The sequence below is a fragment of the Arvicola amphibius genome, chromosome 5 (assembly GCF_903992535.2).
Source record: "Arvicola amphibius chromosome 5, mArvAmp1.2, whole genome shotgun sequence".
NCBI lineage: Eukaryota > Metazoa > Chordata > Mammalia > Rodentia > Cricetidae > Arvicola > Arvicola amphibius.
Window position 1 is genome coordinate 144,961,808 of NC_052051.1, and position 26,990 is coordinate 144,988,797.

Here is a 26,990-nt window from a genome sequence, read left to right on the forward strand (position 1 = left end):
GGGTCAGCACACAGAAGCTATGATCTGGAGATTCCAAGGCTCGCAGCTCAACTTGATAAAGTATGAGATTCAGCCAGGTGGTACTGGTTTAGAAGGCATGAAGAGGTCATGGAGAACATCTGAGACTTGGTACTGTGTCAGACCTGGAGTTTTTAGATAGGTTTGGATAAGCCATCAGTAAGGTACAGCCTTCGTTGCAATCAAAGTCCTAGGACTGAAGTGGTCATGCAAGTTTAGCACAAAGTGGCAGTTCAGAATCCCAAATGGCAATTAAGAAAGGCTATTTGTAAAGTTGCAAACCAGTTGCAGAGACCCTGGAAGTTTGGAGATGCCTTACAATAGAACAACCAACAAGAACAGCAGAAACTGTGGAGTGTAGCTGTCCCAATCCTAGGAGAAAAGTTGCATGTGCTATGAATAGCAGATCCAGAAAAGTATGACTCTCCAAGATTGTGTGGTGACAGGAGCACAGGCTAGGACATCACATCTCAAATGCATATAGGAAGCACAGAGAGCTAATGGAAAGTGGGATAAGGCAGTACCAGTGATGTACTTCAGTGGTCAGGGATTGGAAAGAGCATGATTGGAAAATTAGTGAGACATTTGGAAAGATATGTGTGACTACATCTCTCCAAATGGGCAAAGGACATGAAAAAAATGCGCCCCATACGAATGCTTATCACAAGTGATTTAAGCAGAGGAAGAATTCAATAATCAAATAAAATGATCCAATCTGTTGACAGTCAACCTCTTTCTCTAGACCTTCTTATCTTTGTCCAGTGGGCCATTGGACAAAGTCACCATGGTGGCAGTGGTGGAGGTAGATATGTATGGGTTTGACAGCATAGACATTCACTCACCAAGACTAAACTGAATATGATTGTTGTTGAATGTTGTATTTGCCAGCAGCAAATACCAAGCACCAATTCATGGTGCAATCAGAAAGTGAGTGACCCTTATATAGACTACACTGAGCCACTCCCATTACAGAGAGGGCAGTCCTTTGTCCTTACTGGAACTGATACTTATTTTGGTTATGTTATTTCATTTCCTGCACATCATGCTTCTGCCTAAACTTTAATCAACAATGAAAGGACATACCATCCTGCATCAAGGTATTCCACACAGCAACACATCAGGTCAACGAACTCACAGCCAAAAAGGACCCACTGCTGTGGGTCCTTGGTTGTGGAATCTGCTAGTTGTATCATGATCAACATGATGGTGTTGACAATCCTGAAGAAGCCAGCTTCATAGAATGGTGGAATAGCCACTTAAGGATGTATTTATAATGCCATTTTAAAGGAGTGTGATTTCCAAGTGGTCTTCATAATAAAAACCCAGCAGATATTAGGGGTGAAAGCTGAAAGATCAGAGAAGCAGAACAGCCAGCCACTAGTTCTTACCTATATTAAATTCTCAGACCAAGTGGAGTATCATATCTCTTTAAGTACTCATACTGAATGCTCAGAGCTTCTGTTGCCTTATATTACTGTCTTTGCTCAACCGTATCCCTTTCTGTTTCTGCCTCCCTACTTCTGGGATTAAAGGTGTGAGCCACCACTGCTTGGCTCTGTTTCTCCTTTAAACTGATTCAATATCGTGTAGCCTAGGGTGACCTTGAACTCACAGAGATCTGTCTGCTCCTGCCTCCCGGGTGCTGGGATTAAAGGTATGTGACACCATGGCCTGACCTCTATGGTTAAATAATGGTTATCTCTGCACTCTGATCTTCAGGCAAGCTTTATTTGTCAATGTACAAATAAAATATCATCACATTTAAATAGCAACCGTCTGGGTCAGGGGATATACAGATGCTATATATGCTTTGATTCAGCATCCACTATATAGCACTTTCTCCTATAACCATGGCTCAAGCTTGGTCCAAGAATCGAGGGCTGACAGTGGGAATGGTACCACTCGCTATCATTCATAGTGACTCACTAGAAAATGATTGATTCCTCTTTTCATTTTTTTTATGCTCTGATGATGAGAACCTTTGGTTTTGAGAGGATTTGTATTTGTGCTAGGATGACAAATGTTCCATAACCATTAGCAAAAAAGGTATGGGTCACATCACCACAGAAAGAATGGAGACCTGTTGAGGTACTGGCTAAGAGAGAGAAAAATACATTCTGGGCATGAGAGGAAGGTAAATACCAGCTAAACTGGTCAGTCACATGACCAGTTTCAGAAATGACAATTGACAAGCATGTTTCTATCTTACTCTATTATTTTATGTATATATTTATGCACATATACACATCTAATAAGCAGATACTTATGTTTTCTTTCTCCTATCTCTTTACAATGCAATGTAACATAATTTGAGAGCATATAAATGGCTAAATGCTCTAAATTTATGTCATATTTAACTTATTAAACACTAAATAGATGAACCATTCCTCAAGGGAATTGTTGCCTCCTTTTCTAATACACACTTACATACACAAGCGCACACACACACACAAACACAAATACACTCACTTTGAGATAATGTCCTTGTACACTGTAATGATTAGTCACTCATATTGGTGACATTTAATAAAATGCTCATTGGCCAGTAGCCAGGCAGGAAGCATAGGCAGGGCAATGAGATAAGAAGAATTCTGCAAGAAGGAAAGGAAGAGACACAGTCGCAAGCAAGACAGAGGAAGCAAGATGAGAATGCCTTACTGAGAAAAGGTACCAAGCCACATGGCTCAACATTGATAAGAATTATGGGTTAATTTAAGTTGTAAGGGCTAGTTAGTAATAATCCTGAAGAATAGGTCAAACAGATTATAACTAATATAAGCCTCTATATGTTTATTTGGGACTGAATGGCTGTGGTACCAGCCAGGACAGAAACTTCCATCTACGCACACACACATTCATTTATGGCTGTATGTGGGATAGTGATACCATGTCAGACAGAATTATGAACCTATTCATTTTGGGGGGGAATTAAATTTGACATAATGATGTGTAATTGGAAGTCAAGTTGATAAGAGGTAAACTTGTGATAGTTAGCCTTGGTTGTCAAAGTGACTGGATCTGCAATCAACTAAAATGCAAGTCACTCAGCACTCTAGTGAAGGGCTTTCTTGTTCAGATTAGTTGGAATTGGAAGTCCTACCTAAATGTTGAGAGAACTTTCTGGTGGTAGACCACATGAAAGGGCTTGGAAAAATGACATTTTTGCCTCTTCGATGCTTGCCTTCCCTCTCACTGGCACATTTATCTGTCATGTGATCACAGTGTACAGCTCCCAGTATTAGAACGGATATGTACTGAAGACCAGAGGCACTCCAGGAATTCAGTGCCAATTATCATGGTGATGTCCATCACTGTGGACTTTGTAACTATCATGTTCTTGGTCTCTCCAGTGTGAGATACCTATTGTTTGACTGCCTAAACCCTATTGTGGAAGGTAATCTAATAAAACCCATAATACATAAATATAAATATATCTATTCTCTCTCTCTCTCTCTCTCTCTCACACACACACACACACACACACACACTATCAGTTCTTTTCCTCTCGAGAACTCTCATACAATGTCTAATCTTTTGGTAATCATAGTTATTTATTATTATTTATTATTAAAGACACATATGTTCTTACTTTGACTAAAAACGAATTATTAGGACAATGGGAAATATACTTTGTTGTTTTAGAATGATTTTTTTTCTCATTTTTTAATTAAAAATTTCCATTTCCTCCCCTCTTCCTCCCCCTTCCCTCCCCTCCCTTCCACCCATACTCCCACTCCCTCCCTCTCCAAGCCAAAGAGCCATCAGGGTTCCCTTCACTATGTTAAGTCCAAGGTCCTCCCAACTCCCCCTAAGTCCAGGAAAGTGAGCAACCAAACTGACAAGGCTTGGGTGAATTCTTCAAAAACAAGATCAGCTGTGAAAAGGTATGTGGAGCTGCTTTATTATGAATGGCTTCAGTTGAAAGCATTAGGGGACAAGAACTCTGTCAGTGGGGAAAAAGGCAGAAAGCTAAACATGGACACATTCTCAGTAGTGTGAGCCTCTGAGAGAGTTATTTTGTGTCTGTTTTTAGAGGAGAATTTTTGACCTGGTTGGGGATAAGTTTGATCACTTCTCAGAGTTATCTCTATTCAGAGCAGTGGCTCTCAACCTTCCTAATGTTGCGACTCTTTAACACATTTCTTTATGTTGCAGAGACCCCAATCATAAAATTATTATCATTGTAGCCGGGCGGTGGTGGCACACGCCTTTAATCCCAGCACTCGGGAGGCAGAGGCAGGCGGATCTCTGAGTTCGAGGCCAGCCTGGTCTACAAGAGCTAGCTCCAGGACAGGCTCTAAAAAAAAAAAAAAAAGCTGCAGAGAAACCCTGTCTCGAAAAACAAAAAAAAAAATTATTATCATTGCTACTTCATAACTGTAGTTTTGCTACTGTTATGGATTGTAATGTAAATATCTGATATGCAAAAGACCAGATATGCCATCACAGTGGGTTTGTGACCCACAGGTTTAAAACTAATCTCTAGGAAAGAGCTTGAACTATTTAGCTGCCCTGTTTAAGGTAGAATCTGACTCTTCCATTTCTCCGATGCAGGAGTGTAAATCAAGTTCTGGAAGTTTGGACCAAGGCTGCAATGAAACTGTGCAGACTGTAGAATGAACACAGGCAGCTGTGGTTGAGCACAAATTGGAAGAGTGGTGTAGGAGGGTGCAGGAAAATGTATAAGGTTGTAGTAAGATATGACATAGTACCACAATAGATGTAAATAAAAGATCTTAGGTATCCCGAGGGTAAGTGCTGATCAGCCAGAAAAGATATTAACTGGGTGCTGAGTAAGAATACTCACTTAATACGAATAAAGTAAATATAAGCATTTTGTATCAAAACTTTATTTATTAAACAAAAAAATGCACCATTGGAATAACATTTCTATAAAAAATGAATATGAGACTGTCCTACAGTGATTACAAAACCCCCTTTTCCTCATGTAGTAGAATACAAGTTCATGTGTAGAAACAGTCATCGTTTTTAAACCGTAAGCAAGCTTCCTTTCTCATAGAACAACATTTACACTTAAATATTGCAATCACTACTCTAATTTGGTTAACAACGCTAGAGGCTGACAATTCCAAGAAACCCTCTGTAGGCTCAAAACCCCTTTCGATTAAAAGGCGTTTTGTAACAACAAATGGTTCTCTTTTTTTTTTTTTTTTGTTCCACTAAGGCTAGTTAAAGCTGTAGTGTACCCATTTCTACCAAATCAACATATCACTATCATACTAACAATCTGAGTTGCAAAGCCCTTTGAGTGAATAAATTGCACTGATCTGCAAAATGCTAACCAGTTATTTTCGGTTTGGTGTTATCTTCTTTGAAGTCCTAGAAAGGGAGAAGGTGGTAGTGGTGGAACTTCAGTGAAGGCTTTGCCTGGCCTGGATATTACCTCGTGCTCAGCAGTGGACAGCCCATTTCTAAAGTGGTCCCTCTAAGATACAAAACACTGCAGCTTTAACAGCCATGCCTAGATCCCAACCATATCTCCCTTTGTATCATAAATTATCCAAAAAGAAGCCACTTCTAAATAATAAATTAAATATTACTTATAAAAAGTACCCCTCATACCCACCCACCCTTCCCCCAAACGAGCTGACAATCCACAAAGTTCAGAATTGTCAGGTTTACCCTACAATAATAAAAAACACATTTTTTCCTCCTCTCCAACATTCCTTCCTTGCATCTGAAAATACACATCGAACACACAGTGAGATCCCTTGGCCCATGCCTCTGTATTCATGATTGCATGTATAGTTTCGCTGTTTCTCTCCTATCAACATCATCAACAACAAAATCATAAGATGGTAATGCACAAAGCTGAGAGCAAGAGAAAAACACCCTTCAGAGTGTTGCTGGAAGTTTTCCCGTGAAAAGCTGTAATGGCAGAAGGGGTGGGCCAGATCAGAACTTATACTCATTTGCCAACATGGGCACAGTATTGTCACCTATAAAACCTCACTGACAAGAAATATAGCATTTCTTTTGCTAATTAGATCTTTCTGGAAGCAGTTATTTCATTAACAAGGACACAGGGGCATGAGGACGTGCATTACAGATGGATGGGGTATATACCTATAGAACAAAGCTTTTCTGAACATGAAAATGATTTTTGAAAGTCAGTAGATAAATATAACTTACAAAGAGAACATTGCTTCATTTGAGCGTGTCGTGGTGCTACAGATCCATAGTGCCCTAGGACTCTGTAGTCCGCAAACCATGTTAAGCGTGTATACCCAGATATACCAGGACATGATACTAAATTTTGACCTCGGGGAAAGAGTGTGATTGCATAAAGAGGACTAAGAAAGAAAGGGAGACTGTATGTTTTCGATAGTAGTGCTCTTCATCGTTATAAAATTCTATTCTTATTTTTTTTTTTTTTTTGGTTTCTCGAGACAGAGTTTCTCTGTGGCTTTGGAGCCTGTCCTGGAACTAGCTCTTGTAGACCAGGCTGGCCTCGAACTCACAGAGATCCGCCTGCCTCTGCCTCCCGAGTGCTGGGATTAAAGGCGTGCGCCACCGCCGCCCGGCTATAATTCTATTCTTATTACTTTTATTTTCTTTAAGTTCATCCAAGACTTGGGGGTTTGCCTTTTTCCTTGTGTCACTTACTAGAAACGAACATTCCAAACCCAGTAGAACTCTGAGCTTTGAATTAGAATTTATGCGAGATGTCAGGCAGCCCCTTTACTGGACTTAGAGTTCACCTGCCATGTCTGAGATACTGTGTTCCACTGGTCGGTGGCTTTAAGATGCTTATTTGAACAAAGTCTGGAGAAGGATCCAGAGGAGAAGAAAGCACCAACCATCATCTCATAGCACAAACTCTGGGGGCGACAGCAGCGGCAGGGGTCTCAGAAAGACCTGTGCTGGGGAGGTTGTTTCCTGGGAAAGCCAGTAAATGGCAAGCGTTAGCTTTAAAATGCTGTCTTGACTCTCCTTTTGTACATGCCACCTTCGCAGAGCATGAAGCACAGTCCTTATTTTCAACAACCTTTATTTTGAAGAAACCCAAACTATTGTGTCATCCAATCTCCAAAAGAAAATGAGTCTGCTTACATCATTAACTTGTCTTCTTTATTTCTGGGTCATTCATCTGAGTATGCATTTAATTATAGCCAAGGATAAAGCTGTATTGTTTAAGTATTCTAGAAGACAATGGACCTATTATATGGAGGCAGCTAGAACAAGTTTTCCAATGACTATAAATCACTAAGAAATACTTAACTTTGGCTAGAGCATTACACAAATGGTTTTGTGTATACTTTGAACTATCTTCCCTTTTGCTAGTTTAAACAAATGCAGAAATTTCTTGAGGAATAAAAATAGTTTTCTTATCAAAATGAAATAGAAAAAATAAATAGCAAAGTTCTTCCAGGGCAGGCTCTTGCTTTGCATCTCAGCATAGTGTATGGAAACCTGAGTCCTCCTGCCAAGTTTGATTTTCTTCCTTTTTACAGAGAATTGATTCCTGGTGGCAGAGTTGCTGGCTGCATGTTCAGCTTTGCCTTACAGGAGTCAAAGAGATTTATAAATTTAAAGGGTCCTTTATCCCATGCACCTGACTCAGAGGGAATCAAACCAAACTGCCTCACACCAGATAAAAAAGCCCAGGGAATTTAACTGTCACCTGGAAACCTGGGCAAGTTTTTTGGTACACATATGAATCACTGGAAGGGACGTGGGAAAAAGAGTTCCGAAGAATCCATGTTGGACTAATTGTGCATTAAATTCATGAGGTTAATGATTACTTTCATGGGTATCAACTGCCTCCAAAAAGTGGTTCCTCTTTGAGAAAGTTACACTAGCTTACTAAACTACATTTTACAGTTGGTAATCATGGATTATTTTTTTTTTAAATACTCGATGCTATGTTAAGAAATGCTTTATTTCAGGTCAGTCGAGAGTTGTCTAGTTAAGTGCCCAGATAGTGAACAAAAGCATTCTGTCCCATTAAATAACATCACACAGTTCTTCGAAAGTACTTCCAGAAAAATCTCAGCAAATCGAGCAAGCACTCTTGTTGAAGGAAGCATTTTGCAAATGGACCAGACTTTCTAATGAACCATTTGAACAAGCCCTCTCTTTGACATCAGATTTCCTTCCCGACATAAAACTGTAAAAAAATAATCTGAATTATTATTTCTGTTACAGTGCCATTTTGCTCAAAATATTTCATTCAGGGATTCATATATAATTACCCACCTAATAAAAGGAGCTATTAGGTTGTAAAGATCCTATCCTTGCCATGCTCTTTTAAAATTATGACCTACTCAAGCTTGAAATCAAAGGCAGAGCTGAAAGGAATAATTCAGCTGGAACTCTCATTGGGTTTTCAAGTCACCTAACTGATAAGTATGCAAACTAGCTCCCTTTTGGCGACTCAGCTGCATAAATAGGGATTAACTCCAAATACAGCTGAAAATTCTCAAACTAAAAGGAAATGCACAGAACGTTCTCAATTTCGGCTAGTTTCAAGCTGTAGATAACATGGCAAGAGTTTAAAATTCTAGTCCACAGTTTAAGATGCTGCTTTGAAAAATACCTATAGGAGTTATGATGTGTCAGATGTCAAGTGGTACCCACCCCCTCTCCCCTCCCTGACTCTGTCTTAGGCATGGTATAGAAGGTTGCCCTTCCAACAGAGCTTGTAGTAAACATCCATTAATGTTGCCTCGCACAGCTCAGTGAAGATACTATAGCTGGAAGTGACATTGCTCAAGAAAAGATGCTATTGGAAATGGTTTTTCATGCTCCTTTTCCTTCTTTCGAGCTTGCTCTCAGGAAGTCTACTTTCTCCACAGAGGGATACTGGGGACACAGGATATAGGATGCATGGAGTTGGCCATTTTACCTAAGGCTGCTTGCCCAGGGGAAATAGAGGGATGATGGATGGAGGATTGTGGGATGCTTCTGGCCAAATGCCCGAAGAAGAAGCCTTAGTGAAACTCAGACAGGCCATCACAGTGTGGAATGGCACGGAAGCCACTCAAGTTGAAAAGTATCATATTCTGCGCTTAAGTACACAATCACCATGTGTCTGAGAAGAGTGCATATTGTACTCTCCTTCTAGAAAGGTACCATTGTTGGCAGGATAACACCAGTTGAGGAATTTTAGGTTTCTATACTCTGGGCATAAATGTTAATCATGGATGGATTTACAGACACTTCTCAAATTGGTAAACATTTTGTACCCACTCACTGATATCTGCCACCCGTGTGAGATGTATGATTGAGCTATAAACAAGCATTCCCTGATCTTTGCTCATTCTCTTAATTTACTTTTTCTGGTGCCAAGGAAAACAGCCAATCCTTTGGTGCTATGGAGTGAGGGGATTACCATGGATGCTTTGTAGTTTAAAGTTGAAAATAAAAATAGTGAGATTTTTTTTTATCTGATTTGCTATGGCATGATACAGGCTGGAATAATGCACTTGTATTTTGTAAGACTAGACCTACACCAAAAATGAAAGACATCACAGAAAGAAAATGTAGTCATCAGTGATGACACCAGGGTCACTGCAGTGACGAAGACCCAGGACTATGCCAGAAACTTCAGCCTTGACTTCTCAGAGAAGACGCATCTTTGCTTTTGCTTAGGGACCTCATGGCCATCCTTGTCAGGTTCCTGATGTCCATGTAGGATGGGATGCTGATTACTTCTGACCTGCTTCAGGTGTTCCTTAACTGAGTGGTCCTGACGGTTGACCTGTACACTGGTTAGAGTTTTTGGACATGGGTGTGCTGTTTATGGATGCTTGGTATGCTGTAAAGTTCCCAGAAAACCTCAGTGCTTCGACAATATGTGTCAAAAAGCTGAACCTGTGATGGCATTAAGTTGCTTCATTAGCCCTTCCAGACTTGCCATTTGCTCACTCAGGTCGTCCTGTTCATACACCTAAAAAGAGAACGAGAGCAGAGTTAGTCCTGCGTCATGGTGGGCTCCCTCCATGAGGGACCCACTTATTATTAGGCCATTGCTTGGACCACTTATCATTCTTGAATTTGACATGGGGACCTATAGCAAGAACTATTCTCAGAGAATGTTAACTGAATGAAGGTGTGATAGAAAAGGAGCTAGCAATACATGACTAAAAAGTAGCCTGTTGATGCAATACACTGTTTTGTACAAAAAGAATGAAGTTTGTAGTGAGATAATTACTTGATCAATTATTTCCTATTCCCTCCCTCCCTTTTTCCTCCTTCCTATCCCTTCCTTCTTTGCTTCCTTCCTCTCTCTCTCTCTTTCATTCTTTCTCCCCCTTCTCTTTCTTTCCTTTTCCCCTCCGTTCCTCCTCTCTCCCTCTCTCTTCCCCCCCCCCCTCTCTGTCTGTCTCTTCTCTTCTTTTTTTTGAAGCAGTGTCTCACTTATAATCCATGATGGTCTAGAACTCTTTATGTAGGCCACACTGACCTCAAACTCACAGAGCTCCATCTGCTTCTACCATTTCAGAGCTAGGATTAAAGGTGTGTGACATCACATTTGGTCTTTGGACATCCATTTTCAAATATGTTGTTTTGGTTGTCTGAATTATTTATCTGAATTTAACTATTGTATTCTTTAAATATGGTTACTCTAAGTTCAATATATTTCACATATAAGACACACTTATGGATAATGTGAAAACAAAAGGAAAGTATTGTATTGACAGTTGTTTCATATTTATCAAGTATTAATACAATACTTGGAAAATATTGGATTAAATAAAAGCATTAAATTGCATATTCCAATTTTTATGCTTTTAGTATAGTTCCTAGAAAATTTAAAATTATCCAGGGTCATCACATTAATATTTTCATATATATATATGTGTATATATATATATATATTATATACACACACATATATATATATTAAAATTTTTAGCTCTGATGTCAAATGGCCTGTTTAATAATTAGGGTTGACTGAAAATAGTGAAAGCAAAGAACAAAGCATTAAAAGACATAAGAAATATATGAAAGCAAAAGCAGAAATGGGGCAAATTTAGATCAGCTGATCTAAACTGTTCAGAAGTACACTAACATTCCAAACAGCTGCCTTTGGGTAGCCTCATGTCAATCTCTTTCATAGTGCACCTTTGATAGAAAAGTTCTTATTTTTCCTCTCAAATTAAATTTTCTAATTTAATCATATTTGACTTCTTCTCTTAGAACAGAAAATTTCTGTTCCTTAACTAATAAAATTTTCCTTCTATTTCCTAAATGTGTTTCCATTAGCTTACAAACTATGCTATCTCCAAACGGTCTCTTCATAGAACTTCTTTTGGCTAGCTCTCACCTCACCTTCTCTGCTCCTCAATCTTCTGGTCCCCATGCCCATGCTCAATACTGAGAGAACTACCTCACTTCATGGGACTTTGTTCTACTCTCCTTTTTATTTTTTATCTTCGGTTGGAGAATTGGAGGTTTGCATGCTGTGTTTTCAGGCACTCTTCTATTTTGTTAAGGCTTTCTGTGCTCTTTGTCTTTGGTTGTCTAGCTCCATTCATTCTTGAATATTTATGCTTTTATGGATTTAGAAGCAATGACTAACTTCAGCAAATTCCTTAGGCTATAGCTTTCAGTTAAATATTAGTTCAATAAGGAGCACATTGTTTTCTTTCCAGGATTTCAAGGTATTTCATAGAAATCATAGGGTGTGTGTGTAGGCTCTTATGGGCAGACATTTATAGATATACACATGTATAAAAGTATGATTATAGCCGGGCGGTGGTGGCGCACGCCTTTAATCCCAGCACTCGGGAGGCAGAGGCAGGCGGATCTCTGTGAGTTTGAGGCCAGTCTGGTCTACAAGAGCTAGTTCCAGGACAGGCTCTAAAAAAAAAAAAAAGCTTCAGAGAAACCCTGTCTCGAAAAACCAAAAAAAAAAAGTATGATTATATATGATTATATGAATTTATAGGTTAGTAAATACTTTGGTATCTATGTATCTTTAATTTAACTGATTCCCTTGTGTATGTATATATATATATATATATATATATATATATATATATACTCTTTTTTGTAATCTTTCTCATCACACTTAAGTATAGCTAGGCAAGGTGTAAAAACAATGCCTTATGTGCTGATGGGTGATGACCGCTTTAGATCACATTGTACCGCACGACAGTGAACACAGGCTCTTACACTGGCTGGATCCTCTGTTGGCTTGTGACTCTCCTCAGACACTTCAGGGGCTGTTGGCACAGACACGGGAAGCAACGGGGACCTTGCCTTTCCAGCCAGCCCAAGAGAGGCTGTTTTAACATGAGTCTTGGGCAGAGTAGGTCCTGGAATAGAAAACACAGGTTGACAAAAGTAAGATATAAAACATCCAAAGCACAAGGTCTGAATCCAGCAGGCTGGCCTTGACTTGACCATGTTCTTCATTCTGTGTGTAGTGATAGATTCTAACTCTTAGAGCAGACTCGCTTTATTTTCCCTGAATGGAAGACAGACTGTGGGAAGGCCTTGCCTGGTGAAGCTCTACAAATCGTGACTAATTACACGTGGATTCCAAATCAGGCAGGGAGCTCCAGACTTTTCAGACTTTTCTTTTCAAACTACAGATTAACAGGTGAGCTCATTATTTGGCAGCCTCTGGGTCTGGGTATTATGAACTGTATAATAACCCCTAAATTATATAAGAGATAGAGATGTGTGAACTTAGAAAAAATAGCTGTTTGGTCTGTAAGGAAATACTACATATTTCAGCAAAAGAAAGTCTTGCATGGCTAAACTGAGAGAATTGTATAATGATCTATTTAACAAAACGAAATAATTTTTCTGACCAAAGTAAACTGTCAACAGAATGCATTCTAATATTGATCAAAAACAAGCAAGAAATTAAGTCCATCGAATGACATTTTTTTACTAAAATAATTAATTGCTTTTTATTTCGTTTAAAATTTCCTTAAAAATTCTGCTTAACTTTCTTATTTCTTGTTTCTGCTTTATTGCTATTAACTTTCAATAAGTGTTTATAAAGACTTATTGAACTGGGTAGCACATATCACAGGACAAAAGAGTCATGTCTAGTTAGACTTGAAACCAAGAGCTTTGGCACAAATGTTATAGGGTGTGGGAGAATCTACACTCATGAAGCTGCACCAACATGACTTTAAGTCAACATAGGCCCTGTTCAAGGATGACACCAATAGGCACACTAGTACAGAAGGGAGCAAGCTTGTGAGACCTTAGCCCCAGATAAAGAAATAGCGGCAACAAAGGAGTGCCGAGAGTGGGAGAAACAGTCTTCTCCAGGGAAGAGCACACCCACTGGTCATCCAATACTAAACCGTCAGTCCTGAAAAAATGTATGCACATGAGTAACATTATACACACCGAGAAGGTTGTACTTATATATTTAGGATATACATTCACAAGCATGAGCACACACACACACATACGTACATACAAACACATATATATATCAATCAATGCAGGTAGATGGCAGTGGTTGGAGGAGTAGAGGGAAAAGAAGAAAATGATGTAATTATAATCTCAAAACACAAATAAGCAAAATAAAAACTTTAAAAGAAAGGTATAAAAGCTTGCCTCTTTTCTATTCTACCACAAATTATGATACTTTAGTTCTTTGTTCTACTGATCTTAGATGGTACTATAGTCTTTGAAACAGACTACTATTTTAACAAACATACCAGGGTTAAAGCATTAACTGGGATAATGCATCTATGACCATAAAAAGGGTCTTTTGTTTATTTGAAACAATGTAAATACTCTAATAAATCTATAATCTGCTAAAAAGCTAGACACTGTAAAGGATAAATCTGAGTATGAATCTATTTTCCCCTGTCATGTTCTAACATCCAGTTCCTTCTCAATATCTTTTTACTAAACACTAGGGATCTAAGTATGTAACCAGACACAGAAATCTCATATATTCATTGATTGCTGGTTATGCAGTCTCTTGATTTTCTGAACCTCTCCTGGCTTATTTATCTGTAGAATGGTAATGATAAGAGTGATTTCTAAGTATTAAATGAGATTACATATTTAAATTGGTTGAGGTCTGCGGAGGCGGCTCTGTCTATAAGGTTCTTTCATTTCAGACATGAGTTCCTGAGTCCGAGCCCCAGAACACATGTAACCAATACGGTTGATTGAGCATGTGCTTGAGTCCCAGAACACATGTAACCAATATGGTTGATTGAGCATGCATTTGTAATTCCAATGGTGAGGAGACAGAGTCAGATAGGTCTCTGGGGCCCACTGGACCACTGGCTTCCTTAATAAGCAAGCTTCATTCCAGTGAGAAACCCTCTTTCGAAACAGAAAAGGTGGGCTATGTCCAATGAGTGAATGATATCTGGCTTTCTTCTCTGGCCTCCACATGCACGCACACACACACACACACACACACACACTGTAAGTAGCTGATCCTTACTGAGTTGTTCAAGTAAGGCTAATTTTATTATTTCTATATTAAAATAATCATAGGTATTATTACTCTGAGCTTACACATGAGTATAAAGAATGGAACAAAATCAAGTAAACTCAAAGTTCCACATTTGGGCAGACCGTTTCCCTAGCTTATATATAACTGCCCTGGATAAGGGAAGGCATCCTAACTCATAACTTGTTTTATTTTATCAAAGTGAGATTTTTCAGGAAACCATGAAAGTGAACATTACTGGAAATCAAAGACTATATTTAGCTTGAGGAATGAACCTTTTTCCCATGTCACTGAATGTCATAAGTGAGTTGTAATGTCAATAAACTCTAGCATTGTCTTCACGCATCTTTATTACACTGCTTTTAAATATATGCATAGCAGTGCCATAATCTTCATAAGTATTCATATTTCTTCTGTTATAGTCTCTAATACCAACTTAAGTAATCTTAAATGGGAAGAATATTATAAAAATAGACACTTGCTGGCTGAAGAGATGGCTCAAAGGAAAATGCTTGCTCTCCAAGTCCCATTACTTGAGTTCCACGCCCAGTATCTGTGGTGCGTGTGTCAGGGAGAGTCAACTCCAGAAAATTGTCTCTAAATTCCATAATCATGCTATTATAACAGGTATCAAACACACACACACACACAGTCGCAATAATAATAATAATAATAAAATAACAATAATAAATTTTTGAAAATTGCAACTTCATTAATCATTCCTAAAAAGAGGAAAGTTACTGGAATAAAACAAATACACCATGCAAATTTTGAGTACATGACACAGTCATTTAGGGTTCATGACCTAGGATTGGTTTTTACTACCATTATGCTCTAACCAAATGATAGTCAAATCTCCATTCATACAGAGATTGTAATGTTAGCTTGTCTTCACTGGACGTGAACCAATCATGTGTGTGGTACATTTACCTCTATCCTTTCTGTTTAGCCTTTTGCTGCACATAGGGTGTAGTGATATTTCATTTGTATTTTTAACAAATAAAGCTTGCCTGAAGTTCAAAAAGTAAAACAGTTGTGCTCTCAGCCTTACAGCCTTACACACCTTAATCTCACTAGCTACACTAGATTGCCATAGAAACCAGGCATCAGTGCTTAATCCCAGCCCTGGCGAGGAATATAAAATGGGATGAGACAGCTCTCAGAGACAATCTCTTTCTGAGATTTCTGGAGGCAGGATTGCCATTTCGGACTGAGGTAGGGGTAAGAACCAGTAGCTGGCTGTTTTGCTTTTCTGACCTGCAGGTTGAACCCCAATTTCTGTCTCTGGGTTTTTATTAAATGTGCTACAATAGGGTGTTCCTGTCAGTATCTCACTTACAGATGGAGGCGCTATAAAACTTGTTATAACTGAGTTCTCAACTGCATCTTCAGAAGGTCCTAAGGTTTAATTTGTATTAATATTTTACATTGTTTGCCTGGGGATGTAGGTTATGGTTAGATTACTTGCCCAGTATACATAGAGCCCTGAGATTAATTCCCAGAACTGTGATAGATAAATAGATGAATACATACATACATACATCAATGAAATATAAATACTGATACATTTTTTTAAATTTAGATACACATTTTGCAAAGGAATTCTCAAAGTTAGAAGTTCTTGAAATGGTGACGGTAGTACATACTACTCTTATCCAAACAAGTTGGAGGCTGAGACGTGAGGGCAGCATAAGTTCAAAGCCAGCCTTGGTACATAGCCTGGTTCTATCTCAAGTAACATGCCCCCTACCTCCCCAGCCCAGGTACATACACAGAAAACCTAAGAATTCTGTCATCAAAACATGAAACAAACAAACAAAAAAACCAAAACAAATGAGCCAAAGGCCCAACCAAACTAATGTTTGACAGTGCCAAAGGGCCCAACCAAAGTACTGACAGTTCCAAAACGAGGGCTGTTGAACTGGAGAATGAATATGTCCCCCGGATTCCTGTTTTGAATTACAATCTCTGAACTGTGCTCATGTATCCCCCTACAATGGTTTCCAGGTTCTGGGTGGATATGAGTTCAGCTCTTTTTCTCCCAAAGGTCGTACTTTCAGGAGCATCTTTCATACCTCACTACTTCAGCAGAGCAAACACATCCTAACGACTGTTTTCTCTATGGACTTATTTGTACATACTTCTCTTTTTTTAAATCAAGGCTTCCTAGATGACGAAAACAGAATTGCTTTTATTTTTAAGGTTTTCCAAATGTTTTAAAGAAATTTAAACTAGGTCTGAGGGCTTTACCAAGTCCATGTAATATACTCAGTACACACTGAAAACCAGTTCTCTTTAATGTGGGTATTTATACAAAGAAAAGGCAAACGCGTATTAGAGAAATGAAAAGACATTAACCTAGCTTATCATGGAGGAAATTATAGCAGGGCTGGTTTCTGTCATTTTTTTAATGCGAAAACACATGAAATAAATATTCTTTTAGAATTTACCAGACTTGTTCATATGATCCTTAATATTTATCTCAGTACATTTTTGACAGCTTTGTATGTAAAGAAAATGTGACGCTTAGGCATGACTTACCATTAGCACTACAGAAATACTCTCAGATACATTTTCTCCCTAACATATAATACATATATGCTTTATGTATTATACTCCCTTTGCCATATTAATATATTGCACTGCAATGCAGGTGTGCCTAAAGACTACCTTAATTCAAACTCATTAAAAAAATGAAGATCGTTATGTTAAGTGATTGTCTCTAGTGATGAGGCAACAATTATTCATTCTTTCAGAATGTACTGAATGTTATGCAATGATAAGACACTGTGAGCTTTGCACCAGGGATCTCAGAAACTTTTGATTCCAGACCACAGTGAAGATGTAAATTTGAACGCACTTCCTTTTCTGAAATACTATTGACAGCATCCCAAATGTTCAAGACTCTGAAACCTCCGTGGGGCCGGGATTCTATCCAGTGACCTTCTTTATTTGTTCTGCCTAAAGGAACCTGAGGTTCTTGGAAACCAAGACACTGAGGTAGAACTAATCTCCACAAAAATTTATAAGAGGCAAAGGTTTGAGCAGTCCTCCAGAGTTTATTATTGGAAGGATTTGACTGTGTAATCAGTGGCCTTTCATGCTTTTTCTTTCCACATGATGAAGAAGGAGGTACAGATATGTATATAGGAGGAATTTCCCAGGAGCAGTTTATGAACAGCCAATTAGACAATGTCAATGTCAAAACTGTTCTTTAGTAAAGAAGAGATGCTGTGAATCCAAGATTTCCAGGAGCATTTTCCTACTGGGACGCTGACCCCCTTCTGCTGGGTGTGTGTTTAATTCTGTGCCTGTGCTCCAGCTCTCTTTGCACAGATTTATCATTTTCTGCTTTGAACCTCAGCTATTTGAAGTCGGATGCTAGAAGCCTGACTCCCCAAAAGCTCACCAAGCTGAGCTTTACCCTTTACTTAAGTATTTGAAGCTCACTGAGCAATTGTTTTCTGATTTGATTTTCTAGGTTGCATCCCCAGTCTTCCATGGGGCTACAAGTCAGAAGTAATTCTTTACTGTGCATCTGACGACTTACCAGTTGCCTTCCGCAAGGGCAGCATTCTGACCCCATCTTCTACAGCACTGGAACCAAACATACATCTTTATATAAAATAACTAGACGTGTGGCATATGCCATTTTGAAATTAAAAAGAACCGCAATCCTCTGGCATTTGTGTAAGAGAGTGGAGCCTGGGGACTTGCCCAAAATGAAGACATTTCATAGAGCGCCATCCTGCTGCCTCTCATCCGTTGATATACTGATACTGTTGGGTGAACTGTTAACCTGAGTTAATTCCTCCATGTTGAGATTTCCTAGATTTCACTTGCAGACAGGGATTTGGTATATGCTTTAAACACTGCCTGGCTTTTTCTACATGGCCCTTGGGTTATTCACATGGAATAGCCAACAGTGAACCTTCTAGCAAGGTTAAATTCAAAGTCTTACTATTTGTTATGGGACAGTGGCCAAGGATCTTGCTTAGTTTCCTGCTCACCATCTGAAAAATAGGTTTCATGACCTAAATGACATGATGTTAACCTCTTGAGTGTTTTGCAGATTTAGAAATGCATCTTTAGGATGCAGGTTCATCTGAGGAAGCAAAGATGAGCAATCAGTCCCATAAGGTGCAAGGACCAGGCACAGCTGTAAAACTCATTGGTGTGTTATGGTTCAGTATTACACATGTGATCCCCGACAATGCTACAGACCAAAGAGCCTGTCCTGTAAATGTGAAGGACATTTTGAGGGCTCTTGAGATACTGGTGAATTTTCACACTCGATCTTGCACAAGCAGCCCATCTTCTGTATAACTTGATAGAGAAAAGTGTTATAGAGGATTGGGACAGGAAGCCTTAGAAGCTTTGGGGCAGGCTAGATTCTTGTAGGATTGGCTGAACAGTTATGTGCCTTACCCACTACCATAACAGTACCTTCCTTCAGGAGTGAGGAAGGCTGTTGCTGGGGGCTATGGCAAAAGCAATCAGTTCTAATAGTGCTTTGTTCTCAGTCATGGAAAGGAGCAAAGGCTCCGTGCACAGCACTAGAACAGCAACTGTGAGCAGTATATAAAACAAGCGCTGAGGGGCTGCAACGCCAAATCCCGGGACCTGCCTCGAGGACCAACGAGGCAAAAACGCTAGGCCCGCTTCCAGCGCGGGCCTCAGGGCGCAGAAGTGCAGCATGACCGCAACTGCATCTGGTGAATGCCACAGAAGTGCACAACAAGTGCTGGAGCTGAGACAAACTGGAGCACAGACCCCACTGGGCTACCCGAGAACGCAGCAGCGGGACAAGGAGAAGGCAGTGAAGTTGCTCTCTCTTGTGTTCCCTAAAAGCCAGTATTCTCCTGAGGAGATGCTGTCAGTCTCTCCTGAGTACAGGTTCAATCAAAGTGACCAAAAGGCTTTGTGGTCAGGAGGGTCTTCTGTTTTATAAAAAAATTATGGGGGAGATGTTGGGAGCAGTGAGACCCCAGATCCTGAATTTCTTGTTATCCCCTGATCTGAGTGCCTACAGCTGCTCTAAGCACGAGACCTGAGACCTTCAGGAGTTCCTGATGGCAGGAGAGTGGTTTCTGGTGGGTTTGGATGGGGCGTGGCTGTCTCTGTATAATCTGCCCATGAACACAATAAAGGGGGCATTCTTGGGGAATTCAAGGATGACCCGTGTCGCTGTCTCTCTGTCTGTGTGTGTTTGCCCAAATCTCGTGAACTGGGTTCAAGCGCACAGAGCGCAGACACGGGGGTGCGGTGCGCAGCAGACAACAAACACGAAAAGAAATATACAATAGATTTCAACTTGAATCAGAAATCCCGGGAATTTTCCATGTAGCAGATCACAGCCCATCAGATATTGCTGGAAATCAAGAAGAAGATGCTCTTTTCAAAGTATGGGCCATTTCCCCTCAGCTACCCTTGAAAGCTACCCATTGCATCCACATAAGTCTGGTCATAGTGGAACCAATATAGGTAGGAAATTATCTAAGGCTACTGGCATTTCTGTGAAATACAATGATATCTTGCATGCTGCAGAAATATGTGAGCACTACTCCCTATTATAACGTAAACAAATGAAGCCCTCATTAGACATGCACACAAGTTAACCTACCCCATGAGAAATTGTCAGGTAGGCTTAATAGGACCTATGCCTGCCAGTGAGAGCTACAAAAATGGCTTCACCTGTGTTGACACTGCCATGGGCCTCTTATAAGCATTTCTGTGTAAGAGAGCAACATGGAAAGCCACCATTAAAAGTTTCACCCAACTCAGTGTTACACATGGGTGTCCATGAAGAATTGAAAGTGACAGAGGTAGCATTTCATGCACATTGAGATACAGAATAGGATGAAGATAACCAGATCTGATGGTATGCCCAGATACCTTACCGTTCTACTGGATCTGAGCTAATTAAAAGGAAAAGCAGGGTGTTAAAACATAACATCTAAAGAGTCTAAACACAAAAGCTACCCCAGTTTGTACGGGAAAGCAAACCCTCAGAGGTCACTAAAATATTGAATGAAAATCACAGTGTGAAGGGTGGGCTATTACTCTATGAAGTTGTTGGCTAGGGAAGCCCCCGAGGCACCACAGATCATAAAGACTACTGCAACTGCTGTCAGTTGTATGCCAGATTCAGAAAGTAAGACCCTTTCGCTGAAGACATCCCTTGTGCACACTTTGCCTGCAGGGCATGCAGAACTAAAGCTGAAACTGAACCGGAAACTCCCACCTTGTTAACTGGCTTTTATAGTTCCAGAGGGATGGGGCATGCATGCTGCTGATGGAGAATAGACCTCAACATTCCTGCTTGGCTACAGGCACTGTGCGCTTAAATAATGCCATGCTAGGCAAGATGTGTCTGCTTATGGCTTGGCTATCATGGATAAGACTTAGCAAATCTTTGGATGGTATTTAAGTCCCACTCCAGGAGAGGGAGCTCACAACTAGTATTGTAAGCCAGGACAAATATGTGGCTGGGAAGATCATAGTGTCAAAAGGAAAAGAAACACTTATGGTTTTACTACATGGATGTCAAACTGCCCTTTAAACATTTGTGTTTACACCCATAGCTTACCATTGTTGTCAGCCTTGACTCAATCAATGGTGAAACTCTTGAGAACAGGTGAATTTTAGGGTGACACGTGGCCTAATTTTGAGCCATAGGTGGACATCCTTAGCCATCCTTTTCAACAGTCAAGGATCATTGCACAAGAGGGGGTCAGAAAGAAGAATGTAAAATGTAAGAGGAAGGGGTGGAGTGTTACATAATAAATTCCTCAGAGATAGAAACATCTATCCTTCAGAGAAGTTCTTTAAGACAGAAGGCAAACAAGTCAAAATGTATTCAACAGTCCCTGAAACAGACAGGATTTGCTCCCCTCCCTGTTCCCACACACGACGCAAACAATACAAACTGCAGAGAGACATTCTCAAAGAAGCCAAGCTGCATAGAATACTCTTATAAGAATCAAGATGTAAAGATGTTTCCAGAGCAGCGTTCTGGAAGAAGCAGAAGTTGTCTGGACAAAAGTTTATACCAACTGACTGACTTGGAAAGGGCACCCCAATCTGTTGCACTACCTGCAGACTGTGGTGTGCTTCTGATTCCTAACTTTTATGAGCTGTTATCCATGCTGGGGTGGGCTGTGGTGATGTAGCTGTCTTTGAGTCATTTTTGCTCCTGTAAGTAACCCTTCATATTCCTATAAGTAACCCTAATAAAACTTATTGGTTCATCAAGTTGGACTTTGAAGGTATCAGTGTTTTTGTCTGTCCTGGAGATTGAGAAGACATGTTTTATACCTCCCTAGGAAAAGTCTTATCACAAAACAGTCTAAGGAAACTTTTAGGGAGGATTCATTCTTGGAACAATTATGTCATGTTAACATAGGCACATATTAGTTAAATCATATATATTATAAATAGGAATGCACAGTAGAAATGAGGTCATATAACTTAATCTGGCAGTTAACGTAAGGACCACCACACAAGTTACTGTCCTTAGAAACCAACCTGTTCATTTTTTTATACCATAAAAGAAAAACTCAAAGAATAATTACACTCCTTGAGCACGCTCATGCCTTGTGGCCAACTGTCAATCTTGACAACGCAATTCTAATCAATCTGATTCCTTTACTTTGAATAAACTGTGCTAGCAAAAAAAAAAAAAATCCATATAACACCTTATATCAATCTTGTAAGAAGCTAAGAGCCTGGAAAAACATGGCCCAGACCTACAAGCCACAGATAACACTTTGACAAATCAAAGGGAGCTGCGACCTACTCTCCCAAGGCATTGCTGGAAACACTAGAAAGTAGAAAACAACCCATTTCACCAGCATGCTAAACTCTTGTTTCTCACTGTCTGGATATGCCAAGGCTCTCCCTAGTGTTTCTGAGGATGACAAATCTCAGCAGCAGCTTGTAGAGATGACTTCATGTTTACTCCTTTGTTTTAGAGAATAGCACTTACCTTGACAATTAGCATATGCATGAACAATTTAAACGAAACTCCTATGTGTTTCTTCAGAATGACATAACAAAGAAAAAGAAAAAGAAATATAAAAGAAACACTTCCAGGATTCCAAGCTGCTAATGTAATAAAATTTCAACCTTATATCAACATGGTCTGAGCTCTGTTCCAAACAAAAGGAGTGACTTTCAGAACGTGATCAGGAAACTACATCTCACTTTGGGAGGAAGAAACAAACGTGCATATGGGTGACAGCAAGCGAGAAAAACAACATCTCTGGGGTTGTAGAAATTGAAAAACTCATCTACTTGCATTTAGTTATGGATGGATGAGGGATTCCCAACCAGAAGCAATTAGCTCATGGACAAAATGAAGGAGTTTGAATTCACTGTTTTATCTTCTCCAAGTCAATGAACAATGTGTGATTTATAAAACGAAGTCCAGCTAAATACTCACACATGCAGAAAGGGATTCACAGTTTCTGCTATTCAACACATGCCTAGGAAAGGCAACTTTAAAGGCAAGGGACATGGTCACTTCATCTTATGGTTTTCAACCCTGTATTGCAGGCGCACATCATGGTGGGAGTGGGTGACAGGAAAGGGCTTGTCAACTGGTAAGGGTAATACAAAGAGATGGGGAGAGACAGGAAGGGCCCCTGGGGCCCACGATATCCTTCCCGGCTATGCTCTCTACTGACCTAATTCCCTTTCTGCCTCTTAAGCATTCTACCTGTTCTCAGCAGTGCTACAGTCAAACAAGGAAGATGCTAAAACAAGATTTTGAGGGACAGTTATCCATGCTATAAATGACAATTAATTAACCTGATAATGTAATTTCTTTGACTCATGATTTCCTTATATCCAACACAGTTAAATAATTTGCTCTCTAAATTATTACCTATAAAATTGATATTGCAGGCTAATAAAGCTATCCTGCCTGCATTTCACTCTCATGTTGTTTTTTAACAGCTTGGTATTTTAAATTTTATATTATTTCTATTTCCCTAGCTTATGAGTAGATTTATTTTGTTTTAATCTACTCCTCTACTTTCAACTCTTCCCAGGCTCCTCCCCAAACCCAAACCCTGCCAATTTAACTTTCTATTTAATGTCTTAGCTCTCTTTGAGATTTAGGAAGAATCAGCCAAGCACAGTGACATTTGCCTCTTATCCCAGCATTTGGGAGGCCAAGACAAGAAGACTATTGCCCATTCAGGGCCATTCATTGGACTCTAACCCGGTAAACAAACAAAAAAATAAAACAATATTAGAAAACATTGGTTAACACTTCGATAAAAATGTATTCACAAAAGATATCTCATCAACTTATAATAATTTGTAAGTGTTAACAATTTGCCTTTAAATCACTGCTCTGTAGAAAAGTAATTTTTTTTTTTTGTTTTTTTGTTTTGGTTTTTCGAGACAGGGTTTCTCTGTAGCTTTGAAGCCTATCCTGGAACTAGCTCTTGTAGACCAGGCTGGTCTCGAACTCACAGAGATCCGCCTGCCTCTGCCTCCCGAGTGCTGGGATTAAAGGCGTGCGCCACCACCGCCTGGCAAAAGTAATTCTTTTTTAACTCATTAATGAAAACCTGTAACTGAACTTTAGCTTGCTTTTGCTTTTTTATATACCAAACTATAAGTTGTTTAAGTAAAATAACGCAGTATTAAATTTCTATGAGTCTAAATGACCCATGGTTCATTGAAATGTTTCAATTTGCAATTGCTCCGGTTGAAGCCACTGCACAATTTTCTGTGCCTGGGGTGCACGCGGGAGAATCACTCCAGGAGACCCTCTGTGCAACCCCGGAAGCGGCTATGTTAAATAAATGCTTTTACATGGTTATACAACTAATTAAGTGAGCATCGCTTTGGATTTAATGTTGTTTCCTCAGCAGGACCCACTAAGCAGGGAAACACAAATGATGTTAGAGCTTTGTGATGGGCCAGCAGTGTGCATCGGGGGAAGACGAAAAGCCTCAGCAGGCATTTACCGTCCTAAGCTTTATTTCCACAGTGCAGTTATTAAACATTTCATTTGCTCATTAGGTACATAATGTATGACTGCCAGGTGCGGCCTCCTGCTAGCATCTCCTTGCATGTTATTTCCAACCGTAGTACTTTCTATGTTGAGAATCACCAGGCCAGGCTGCAGCAGGAATGCATTGTGCAGACCTGCTTGGGGTAGATGAGAGGCTGTGGTGCATGCTGGGTCTGGCCTTCGACTCAAACTTTCATATTCCTGCCTAGCTCTTCCTATAGCCAGCTCTAACTTTTCATTCCCTTATTTTAGGAATAAAACCGAAAGACAATGGATTCGCTTTTCGCTCTCATCTATTCTATAGTGGTAGCTGGAATGGCCTCTCACTGTCTAGTTTTGATGTGAAAAGTACTGATACATACTTATTTATAAGTACTCAGTCTGCTTGTGTCATCTGGGGATGATGAAGATGTTGTAAAGTCACCTGCACTTCTCATGTGGGATGAGGTTTGGTGCTATGCGAGAAATGGGAACAAGGTGTGGGAAATTGTATATTCCCCTTCTTTATATTTTATGCTCACAGAATATTAAAAATAAAGTGAGCAGCTCTATTTACTTTGCATACGACAGTCATAGGGAATCTTTACAGGCGGTCTAGTTTCAAACATGCATGTTTTTGTATTGCTCTTAAGGTATTTTAATTCACAACACACAAGAGTAGATTGCACTTTAAGAGTAATGAACACTGAAATGACTAAGAAAAGTCTTGTTCTCTTCTAACATTGTCCTTTCTCCTTACAGTGAGGTGAAATGTGGTGTATCTGCCCACTGGGGACAATCTAGCAAAGGGTCTTGTCTCTCTACCCATATATCCTCTCCCAAGTAAAAGAATCAACACTGAGTCACAGGTGAGATGGGTGTCACATGATAAATTGATAGAGTAAACATGACTACTCAAGTTCTTTTTTTGTTTGTTTGTTTGTTTGTTTGTTTTTCAAGACAGGGTTTCTCTGTGGCTTTGGAGCCTGTCCTGGAACTAGCTATTGTAGATCAGGCTGGCCTCGAACTCACAGAGATCCTTCTGTCTCTGCCTCCCAAGTGCTGGGATTAAAGGCGTGCGCCACCACCACCTGGCTCAAGTTCTTAAATCTGCACGTGATTGACACAGAAAACTCCAATTGTGCAGACCACATTTATTATGCAATTAGGAAAGGCTGACTCCAGTAGAGCAAGCCAATAGTCACATGGATAGGGGGAGGAAACAGGCCTCCTTGTTGTTCCTGCCTAGTTTCTTGTAAGGGCCATAGCGTGCTAGCATCTGGACACATTAGGGCATCAGGATTTCATCTCTATTGTGTCTATGTGACAGAACCCAGAGAAATACTTGGGTGCTGCCGTCTTTTCTTAGTGGTACAAAAACTATGACACCCCACACTTCCTTGAAATAGACTTTCAAAGCACACATTATTGTGTTGTCTTGGAGACAAGAAAATCAAAGTTCAAAGAAGACAAGGGACTACTTAAGCCTTCTCAGCTATTGACAGAGTTCATGGATTTCTACTACTGAGAGCTATGTTCTTCATAGATAAAAATAATCTGAAAATTAACCAAGAAGACATAACTGGGAATCAGAGTGAACAAACTAGGCAACTGTGGGTCTGGGAGAGAGAGAATAGGAATGGGGCAGCAGGAAGATGTCAGCATACCATTAGTAACTCACAGGGGCTCAGTCAGAAAAAAAGAACAGCAATAAACGCTACATATTTCTGTTTACTCTTTCTTCTGTCACGGGGTATGTGACCCAAGATATGATAAGATATGGTAACATGGTGCTCTACCACGGAAGTTCTGCAGACTCCCCCTTTTCTTTCTGTATGCCTGCAAAATTTGGTCCCTTCTAATAGATGAAACAGAATATATGGAACATCACAACATCAGAGAAATGAAAATTCTAAAACCTCTGTAAAATACAGTATTTGTGAGCAGATTTTAGTTTGAAAATGAACATCAAGAAATGTTTCCACATACTTTTCCTTTAGTTTTATCCTTTTTTCCCTTTCAGGAACTTCTCGTCATTTTGTGTTCACTTTCTGTACAGTAAATATGTGAACCCAAGAGCCTTATATTCTTTCTCATGACTAAAAAAAATGACCTAATAATACAACCAGTGGCAAATCAACCATGGCTTTCTAACTGCTTTGATTTGTTTGAATTTTATTGATAAATGATAGAACGGCAATATTGGCAAACGAAAGGTGTTCTGTTGCCATTTCATCTACCAGTTTAAGCGATGTTCTGCTTCTTTTTTTTCTCATTTTTTATTAAAAATTTCCATCTCCTCCCCTCCTCCTCCCCCTGCAATGTTTTATTTTCTATCCCCCTTTCCCTCTGACTGAACAGCCAGCTCATAATCCAAAAAATAATTTAATTATCCTCCTGTGGTTACAGTAAGCATCTAATAAAACATGTAGTAGTCTTAATGAGAAGATACATTTTCATGGTTAGCCTGTGATTTAACTTCGCACCTTTGCATATTGGAATCTAAGTACCAAATTTACTAGGCAAATTGGCGGCCATTTAATAGTAACT

General features: G+C 39.7%; 1 protein-coding gene across 1 annotated transcript in view; it reads right to left on the bottom strand.

Annotated features, from left to right (window-relative positions):
• Positions 1-9,841: 9,841 nt before the first annotated feature.
• Dcc (DCC netrin 1 receptor) overlaps positions 9,842-26,990 on the bottom strand; it is a 658,913-nt gene continuing 641,764 nt past the window's right edge. Inside the window, exons 28-29 of the mRNA XM_042055177.1 lie at positions 12,163-12,305; positions 9,842-9,931 (exon numbers count right to left, since the gene is read on the bottom strand). Coding sequence (XP_041911111.1) covers positions 9,842-9,931; positions 12,163-12,305 — 233 coding nt within the window. The remainder of the gene's footprint in view (positions 9,932-12,162; positions 12,306-26,990) is intronic.